The sequence below is a fragment of the Rattus norvegicus genome, chromosome 17 (assembly GCF_036323735.1).
Source record: "Rattus norvegicus strain BN/NHsdMcwi chromosome 17, GRCr8, whole genome shotgun sequence".
Lineage (NCBI taxonomy): Eukaryota > Metazoa > Chordata > Mammalia > Rodentia > Muridae > Rattus > Rattus norvegicus.
Window position 1 is genome coordinate 82,197,153 of NC_086035.1, and position 10,348 is coordinate 82,207,500.

Genomic DNA, 10,348 nt, shown 5'->3' on the forward strand with positions numbered 1-10,348 from the left:
CACCCACACAAATCCCCGCCCTCATTACCTCCTTCCCTTCTCCCTCAGAGAACTGGGAATCCCCCCATTGGGTACCAACGTACCCTGGCACATCAAATCCCAGCAGGACTAAGTCTACCCTCTCCCACTGAGGCCAGTCCAGGTAGGGAAGGGCATCCAAAGGCAGGCAACAGAGTCAGAGTCAGCCCCTGCTCCAATTGTTAGGGGACCGACATTTACACTAAGCTACACATCAGCTACGGATGTGTGGGAGCCCTAGGGTCGGCCCATGCTTGCTTTTTCGTTGGTGCTTCAGTCTCTGCAAATCTCCAGGGCCCACGTTGGTTGACTCTGTAGATTTTCTTGGTGTGTTCTCGATCCTCAATCCTATCCCCTACTCTTCCACAAGACTCCCAAGCTCCCCCTAATGTTTGGCCATGGGTCTCTGCATCTGTTTCCATCTGCTGCCTGACAAAGCCTCTCAAAAAGACAGTGACTTTAGGCTCCTGTCTGCAAGCATGGCAGAGTATCATTAATAGTGTCAGGGGTTGGCTCTCTTCCATGGGATGGGGCTTGAGTTGGGCCAGTCATTGGGTAGCCATTCCCTCAATTTCCTCCCCACCCCCGTTCAACAGCACTTTACCCTCAGTACTAATATCTGTGGTTTTATTGCTAAGAGGAGACACCATTTCCAAGGGAACTCTTAAAAGGAAAACATTTCTCTGGGGTGAGCTTATAGTTTCATAGGTTTTAGTCCATTATCGTCATGATGGGAAGTATGTCGGTGTCAAGGCAGACACAGTGCTGCAAAAGCCAAGAATTCTACATCTTAGTCCAAAGGCAGCAGAAGAAACTGTCTTCTGAGGAGAGACTCCTCCACAGTAAGCAGAGCTCGAGCATCGGACAGGAAAGCTCAATCCCACAGTGGCACAGGTCCTCCAACATGGCCACACCTACTCTAACATTACCACATCTATAGGGCCACTCCCTAGGCCAACCATATCAAACCACCACAACTAGTGTTTATATTTTCCCAGGAAATATATGTTTCCTGTTTAAGCTTCTTTTTGTCTTCCCATCCATCTATCTAATTTACTATTTATCTCTGAAACAGTGTTTAGTGTATTTAATCTCATTGCTGTATTTTTAAACATCATTTCTATATTTTTTCTCTTCTAGAAATTCTAATTTACTTTAAATCTTCCACAGTTTGATCTCTATTTTATCTTTGGTTGTTAAATCATCTCAAACATGATTGTTTGTACAATACAGATTTCTGATTGTTCTTTTGTGAAACCAGTGATTCTCACCCAATACAAGACATTGCTTAGTTTATGACTTTTGCTTGTGAGTTAGTGCCCATGTGCCTACTCTCTCCCTCACAGATGCTAACACCCTCCATGCCTGGTTTGTGGAATTTTTCTATTATGTGGTTTTGTATTCTTCTTGGAATAGCTAAGATATTCTGTTTGTGGAAACTAAATATTATTTTATCAAAGTTGGAACTAGACCTTATCTATCTGTAGCACAGTCTTGGCAATTGATTGATTGAATTTTTGCCATATTGGATGTAAAATTCCCACCCTTGAAAACAACAAACAAGCGCTCCATCACTGAGATAGTCACCCGTCTTTGGTTTTTTGACAGGGTCCTGCTAATATATAGCCCAGGCTGGAATCTAACTTTTAAGTCTCATAAGTTTGGCATTGCAGGCATACATAGATGGCATTTATTTTGAAACATTCCTTTCTGGAATCTAACACACCAAGCAGATAACAGGACTATTAACTTGGAATTGTATGCCTACATTTTCTTTTGCTCTCACTGTAGAAGAAAGCCTAACACTATGCTCTGTGTTGACAGCAGGACCCTCCCCCCAGACCCCAGTCTGCATTTGATATACTCCCAGCCAACCACAACTTTAGCTTTCAATTTAGTTTTCTGTGCCCAGAGAGTTCCTCAGTTCCTCTCAGTCTTTTCCCAGGAATTTAAATTTGCATGACTTTATGTAGTATTTTGTGTATTTGAACTGTGGGAAACGAATGTCATGAAGTGCAATGGCCAGGAGTCACAGTTTCATGTTCACCACCTACCTTTGACATCAGTAGACATCTACGGTTACAGTTCCTCAAGCTATTTTCTGGGATGACCTCATGTGAAATGGATCCTGGGCTCTATTACTTGGTTTCCTCAGGGGTCATTTCACAAGCAGTGTGCCTTGCAGAATGCCTCAGAATGCCAGAGGACAGCCTTCCCTTCCTTTAGTATCATTGTCTGTCATGTGAGGGACAATGTCATGCTATTTCCTTCATTCAAATACATGAGTAATTCATACTGTATTTGATAGCATTCTGACGTGTTTTCTTTAGACTCTCCTGTCCAGCAACTCCTGTTACATGGAGGAATCACTGAAAAGTATTTAAAAGTATGAATATGCATGGTAACCCTCTGGTTTGCTTGTTACCTGATGGTGTTCACAGGGCTGGAAACGGCATGGGTTTTACTGCTACTTGATTGGATCCACCCTTTCAACGTTCGCTGATGCAAACCAAACATGCACAAATGAGAAGGCTTATTTGACAACAGTTGAAGACAGGTATGGAGCGATATTGAACGTATTCTAAAATAAGCCAAATAGTATGTGTTACAAAATCATAGAGTTAGCATGCTATTTATGCTGGAGTAGATTACATATGCTCTTGAGTCATGCTTTAAAAGGTAGAAATGTTAAAAATATTCTCATTTGTTGGCTTAATATAAAACTACTTTGTTACTTTTAGGCACAAATTTACTTAAAACTTTATTTTTAAGACAGGGTCTTATGATGTAGCCTGCCTGGCCCTAACTTGTGATGTAGACCAGAATAGCCTTGAACTCACAGAGATCTGGGATTATAAGTGTGAGACACCATGACTGGCGTCTGTATTCAGAAGTTTATGGCTAATCTACTGAATGTTATAGATTGAGTGTTTTCTAATCTGTTAGCTGTCAAATTTTAAAGCAAAAAAGTTATAAGATTCAGGTAACACCCCATTTTGTGCTTTTAGCACCCACTCTGTGGAAAGGAGGGGCAGAGGGGAATGATTCCAAGAAAAGACCAGCCCACACATATGTTTTCCTAATGCACACTCACAGCTCAAATCAATCTTTCCAATCTCAAAGGTGTCAAGGCTTCCCCTAGCACCCAGCAAGCAATTCTTCCATGACCCCACCCTTGGATTCCTGAATTTAATTCAATTCTTACATTGTCTGCTCTGCAGTAGTGTCCGAGCCCACAGGCAGGATTCGACCTTCTGGAGCTTGTGCTTTACTCATGTCAGGTCCCGTTGCAGGCCCTAAACTGTGCTGCCGGAGTTTCTGAATGGCCAGCTACAGAAAGGCATTCCTACAGCACCATGCTCGGTTCCGTTCATTTGCTAGAACAGCTCAGAGAACTCTGGGAAGCACTTACATTTCCTGATTCACTTGGGGGATGTCATAAGGAGAGGATTAGGGGAGAGGAGATGGAGAGAGAGTAAGGAAGAAACCCAACATCACTGATCTCTGGTTTTCATATGTGTAACAGAGAGAGAGAGAGAGAGAGAGAGAGAGAGAGAGAGAGAGAGAGAGAGAGAGACAGAGACAGACAGATGCAGTGACAGAGGGTGACGTTGAAGACAAGGTACATGGAGAGTCCATCCTTTCTACTGTCTTGCACTGTCAGGAATCTCCACCTGCTCGACTGTGTGGAAGCTTTCTGAAGACTCCGTGGGCTGCTAGAGAGACATGATTGCTTGAGGATGCTTGCTAATAGACTGAGCAAGGAATCACAGTGTGTGCTAAGATTCTCCTGCACCTCTTAGTGTACGCAGCCTTTCTCCCTCTCCGGGATTGATAGGATACGTCCTATCACTTATTACTGAAGAAGGCAGATCAGAGCCCAAAATTATGATTACAACCTCCCAAATACATATTGCCATATCTGCATATATTCTACTCATTTTTCTATTCTTTTATTTTAGTGAACTAATTAATTAACCAGGTTAACTAATTAATTAAGTTTTGCTGCGCTAGGCTAATTGACTGATAGACCAAGAAAATCAAACAGAAAGTAGAGGATTTAAGAAAAAAATGTAACTTTAACCTCTGAGGTCCCATCCATCTTTGAGAATTATTTACCTCTTTGTTTTTTTGTTTCTTACTCTTTTCAAAGTTTGGATTATACGCTTGAGAAACTTCAAAAATTTAAAAGTCACTGACATTTTATTACTTCAGGGCCGACTCAAATTTCACAGAGTCCTCCTGATACTAAAAATCCTGTGATAAAAATAGATATCAGAGGATTGTGTTTCAAACTGCATCTTCCTCTGACAGCAATAACATGCTAATATAAACATCTGACTATAAGAACATAGATACGTATTTTTGTAAGACAGAGAAGGTGAATTGTTTAAGTACCAGGGGAATAACATTTTGGACTGAACTGTGATTGATTGGTTAAAGAATCTTGTACAAGAAAAGACTTATTCTCCATGTGTTCTTTGAGCTATTTATATTTAGCAATCAATTCTACTAATTGTCATTAAAATTGCTTTTCATGTTTTAAAAACTAAATTGTCCTTATAGCATTTTGTTTGCTGGTTTTAGGTATCTGGAATTATTTGGACTGTGGTTAAATAAAACATGTCATTTTTTAGCAGGGTCCACAGTTCTCTTTGTTCTCCCTGGCTCTCCATGTTCCTGAAAATGGAGTGCCTCTTTTGCTCTTTTGTGAGATGTTTCTGCCCAAGTTGTCTGCATTGTTTCAAGGTTTTTTTTTAAGCTAAGACAGATTTTTATTGCTTTGCCTATCAATGTGAAGGGGAAAGAAATTTGATGGTCTTGATTTGTGATTTTCCTTGATAACCCTATCATCTCTCTACCTCTGCCATCAAAGAATTGAGCAGGACACTTGGCCTGTGTGAAAAGTGGACTGGTCATTTCAAATAATTTTTTCCAACTGCTATAGTTTTATCCTTCATATTTTCAAAGTTCTTTTAAATTTTGTGATGGCCAGAGAGGCCAAAATGAGAACAAGAGAACAATGTCTGAGTTGATCGATCCACTCAGCTGAATGGTAGTTTAACTTCATAAACTTATGTCTCCCTAGTGAAGAATATTATAATGTAAGTGATATAAAGTTAAGATTCCTGTGGGGGAATTCCTTGTGGGGAGTTATGAAGTGTTTATTCATGCACGATCATAAAGGAAATGATTCTGCCCAGGTCCAGCTTGGTGAATCAGGGAGTTTACAGGATTACTTTAAGGGGGCGTGTGAGTAAAGGTTACATATATGGATATGAGTGATTTATTGGCAGCTCTCTCCCTGGAAAGCTCACCTCAGTGTGGGGAATGATTCATGAAGGCTGCATCCCTGACACTCCCCAACCAACTTGCAGGAGCTCCAAAGAAGGATCTCGTCTCCCTAGCAATTATTTATTACTTCTGTAATCCCAGGGAGAGGCCCTGCGAGTCCTGTACCTTTCATAAACTTCCTGAGCTTTCTAAGTTTCCTTAGCTTCCTGGATCTATGAGATATGTTTTGTCTTTCAGAAAGAGTGTTAGAATCCAGGGGAAATAGCTGCAGAGTAGTAAAGCAATGTCTGAATTTATCGACTAAATCGTAACTCAGATATACAATTGAAATACTTTTCATGTTGATCATTTAAGCGATGTGCATAAATGTTTCTAAAGTTTAGTTGAATTTAATTCTTTTAAAGATATGAACAAGCATTCCTGACTAGTTTGGTTGGATTGAGGCCTGAAAAATATTTTTGGACAGGACTCTCAGATGTTCAAAACAAAGGGACGTTTCGGTGGACTGTGGACGAGCAGGTGCAGTTTACACACTGGAACGCTGACATGCCAGGTATGGGGGTGCCGAGCTCAGGGTAGACCTGCCAGGTATGGGGGTGCCGTGCTCAGGGCATTTGCTCACTCCTGCCAGCTGAGCGTGCACCTCTCTAATGCAGCATGCAAGTCAACGGTGTTCTAGTAATCTTTACATTTCTCTTCCACCATGCACTCCCATGAGCTTGCAGCATTCTGGAGCAAGGAGGAAGAGAAAATTGTTAAGTGATTTAGTTCTGGTGTAGTCAAAGAGATGGGAGATGTCAAGTGCTCTCGAGTGTCAGGAGTGTTTGTTTAATGCCCTAAAACTCGACTCTATAGGTAGTAGATGTAAAGCTGTTACAGTGGGGCTGAACATGAATATAAATGTCCTTGAATAGTGGGACCAAAGGGAGTGCTCATGGGGAATCAATATTCCAATGTCTTCCATGTATCTTTATCATTAACCCTTTATAAATATCAGATTTTATTTTATCTCTCAAAGAATTATAAAGGGTGTTTAAGTATCTTCATTTAAAAGATGTGGAAATCAATTTACAGGACTAGTGATACCCAAGCCTAGATTTATACTAATCAAGGTAATAAGCTAGTCTGAGGTATCTGGTTTTGGACCAACTGACTGCCCCGGTATTTTGACTTGCTTTCTTTAATTGGAGACCCAAAGTGGCCTCTCTAGCAGACCCTGAGTCTCCTATATCATCTTAATACTCTGATGTTATTGGCAAATATTACTGACTATGCCATTTCTCAGACAGTTCAACCCCCTTGACAAAAAACAAGTCAGTGTGCCAGGATCACAAGCTAAAAGCAGAATAACTACTTAAGTGCAAGGGTTTGCTCCTTGGCCCAATATAACCTAATCTCCATCTGCTATTTGAATTTGTATAAGCAGCTTTGAGTGAGGAACTGATGTCACCAGTCAGATTATTGTTTGTGCAACTGCTGTGTGATGACTAAATCATTAAACATTATAGGAACTGTAAGATTCCAGGTCATGTAAATGAACACATTCTTGTTTTGTTTGCTTCGATTTTGGTGAAAGTCACAGCTCTTACTGGGTAGCTTTACTTTGCCTCAGTTACTTACTCACCAGGAGGATTCTGAATAAAAATTCACTAAACTAGAACTGTAATTCAGCTGTAACCATTGAGAATCTTGGAGACAAAGCCTCTTGTTGTATAGTCCAGGCTTAGACTTGAACTTGCAATGTAGCTGGTAGAACTTTCTATGGCGCTTACTATGTAGGCTGGTCTTAAACTCAAGATCCTTCTACTTCAGCCCCACCCCACTTCCCATGTGCTGACCACAGCCTTGCCATCAGACCCCACTAGCCTGTATCTACTTGATGGAAAGATGATGTTTTCTGTTCAAGAAATGCTGGCTGAGTGCCCAAACATGCAGCTTCAAGAACAGGCAAGGCATTTGGGGGCCTGACCTAAGTATCAAGAAAAGTGAATGACTCTTGTAACCAGTGGGTCAGTGTGTCACAGCAGCCTTAGCTGCCATCCTTTGTAGTAATAGTCGGTTTCAGTGCATGCCTGTGAATTTCGGAAGGGAGATGACTCTAGGAATCTGAAAAAAGTCTCAGGAAATCGGAGGGTTTAGAGAAAACATTCTAGAAAGGATATGTCTCCTCAGCACTATGATAATAAACTTTTATGCATTTAAGATCCTTTGAAAACTATTGATAATATTATTAGCTCCTCTTAGTGGCAAGAATCTTGATGTTTTTAACATCTCTGAGACTTCTTACTACAATGGCCACCAAACAGAATTACAACCTTTTAATCCTACTTGGGTCATTGTTTGACTTTCACAGACCTTTTCATTACCTACCTCTCAGTTCTGCATAGTAGAGCCTGTGGTTTGCATTTTAAGACAAGGAAGCAAGAGAGCTTGACTCACTTTCCCAGATCATCCAATTGAGATGTGTCTTGTTTGGAAATCTTATCAAGTGCTCGAATCCTGGAGTCTGAAGTGGATCATGGTGGGGAGGGGGGAATCTCAAAGAATTAAAAAGGAAAGGGAGGAAGTCCAGCAGAAGGACAGGAAGGAAAATCCATTATACTGTTATCTTTGCCATTATAGTAGAAATATTTTATCATTAAATGTCTAAATGTGGACCACTCTGCCTGATGTGGAAAATATAAGATGTTATCAAAACTTCCTATTCTTATGAGCATGTTGGGAATATAGACCACACAAATAAAAGGCAAAATATGGTAACCCACCTTCCAAATGCCACATTTCATTTTTACGTGCAGGGAATGAGCCACAGTATCTTGCCACGTTGGTTGCCTTTTGTGAGCAATGGCGGATCTTCAGCCAGCAACCCATTGACTGAATTCCACTTTCTGTTTAACGGCAGGACGAAAGGCAGGATGCGTTGCTATGAAAACTGGAGTGGCAGGTGGTTTATGGGATGTTTTGAGTTGTGAAGAAAAGGCAAAATTTGTGTGCAAACACTGGGCAGAAGGAGTAACTCGTCCACCAGAGCCCACAACAACTCCTGAACCCAAATGTCCAGAAGACTGGGGTACCACCAGTAAAACCAGCATGTGTTTCAAGGTAAGGATCACTTGTCGAACTAATAAAGCATCTGAAATACCCAAGAACTAAAAACCAAACTCCAGAAGATGCAGCGTCCAGCTCCAGTTCCACCTGTAGAAAATTTAATCTGATTTTATTGACGGTGAGTGCCGCGAATAGAGATAAATGATTCATTAACTGAGACCCACAAACACAGGCAACAGCCCAGATAGGACTTTCCGACCTCTTGCCTCTTTTGCTTTGCTGTAATCATTCCCTCTTTGTTTTTCCTCCGTGACTTTCTAGCCCTGTATTGAGCTTGTAATGCTCATTAAGAACACAGTTGTTCTTTCCTACTCTGACCTCTGGCATTTCATTTTGCCCTTGCCTTCAAGCCTGAGCTTTAGCTAGCTTAATTGAAAAGCTGGTCTACACTCGTGTTGTGTCAGCATTACATAGTTCATGTTCTGTTTCTCCAACTTAAGACCTAATGACTGTAAGGATGGACAATGGAAATATTGTAAGTGCACAGGCCCTCAATTCCTTTAATTGGGGATTCAGTGTTTTGTTATTATTTTTACATATTCTCAGATTGAACCTTCTGTTTTCTCCTTATGCGATCACCAAAATAATCAACCAGTCAAACACAAGAACAAAACCAGAATCAGTCAAACAAAATATCACAACTCCAATGAAATAAGGATTTGATTTCCCCTCCTCCCCCTCTATGTTGCCCTAAACTTCACAGAAAAATTTAGATTTACACTAACACAGAAATGTATCTTGTGCCTAATGATAATGTATCTAGTGGTTATATGCTCGGGACCTCTTTTGCCCTTTCAAAGACACATGATCCTGACATGCTTCAGAAGACCATTTGATAAAACACTTGAAGAATTCAATCAGAGCCTAGGGATGTAGCTCAAGGTAGAATCCTTGCTTAGCAAGTGAAAAACATGGGGTCTATCCCCAGTGTTAAATAATGAAAAAATACGTGAGAAAATAAAGTTGTCTAGGCTCTGACTAGAGAAGGGATGTCTGGTTGAGCTGGAACTCCTATTTGTAGAAGTAGAGACCCATGAGTTGCTTGACTGAGTTTGACTATTAAGAGCTAAACATATAATTCCTATGAAAGGGGAAATATGGGGCAAGGCAAGAGAGGATTTTTAAAATAGATTCTGAAAATTATGCATCATCATTCAAATACCAGACCTATCATGGTACAAATATCTGAAGGTAATAGGCTGCAGTGATTGATCCCAGTAGAATTGTCTGTAGCTATGCTGTGAACTAGGAATTCCAGAATGAAAATCCAGATGTTCAACAGATCCGATTATGCCTCAGTATAAATTATGCAGTTTCAGAAGTATTTGAAGTAGTTTGTTACACACATAAAAACTATTCTTATAAATTCTAAGATGTGGGAATTAATTACATTCAGTGGGTAGGTAAGTTAAGGAAGCAAATCCAATATCAGGATACAGGAAGCTGAGGTCGTATTGAGAGAGCTGATGTTAGGAAAATTTGCTTAAGACATATTTACTTGTAGAGCTCAAACCGAGTGCGGGTCAAGGTATTGTTAACCACCTAGGCAGCCACAACCCATTGGAAGCTAATTCTTTTTCTGCAAGCCTATGAGGGTGGAAGCCATGACTCATGAAGAATATTGGAGGAAAACTTAAAAAAAATGTTGGCTCCAGCGAGCTCTGGTTCTCCTTGCTTAGTGTTACTGGTGCAATGTATATATTGCATATATGTATGTATATATGTTAGAGAAATGGTATCTTTCTTGGCCCAAAAACAGTCACCAAAAATCGACCTCAGAGAATAACTCTTGATTTCATTGTCAACCTTAGTGCCACTAAGGTTAAAGATGAAGATGTTTGTCAGATTTAGCAAAGCAGAAACACAGTTTCTGAAGAAGACTTATTGAAAAATGACAAATTGAAAGCTAATAATAACAATAATAGTA

The 10,348-nt window shown here is 40.4% G+C and overlaps 1 protein-coding gene across 2 annotated transcripts in view; it reads left to right on the forward strand.

Annotated features, from left to right (window-relative positions):
• Mrc1 (mannose receptor, C type 1) overlaps positions 1–10,348 on the forward strand; it is an 81,687-nt gene that overhangs the window by 39,428 nt on the left and 31,911 nt on the right. For both annotated transcript variants that reach the window (NM_001106123.2, XM_063276254.1), the window contains 3 exons: positions 2,460–2,575; positions 5,718–5,866; positions 8,216–8,415. In NM_001106123.2, the coding sequence (NP_001099593.2) occupies positions 2,460–2,575; positions 5,718–5,866; positions 8,216–8,415 (465 nt within the window). The remainder of the gene's footprint in view (positions 1–2,459; positions 2,576–5,717; positions 5,867–8,215; positions 8,416–10,348) is intronic.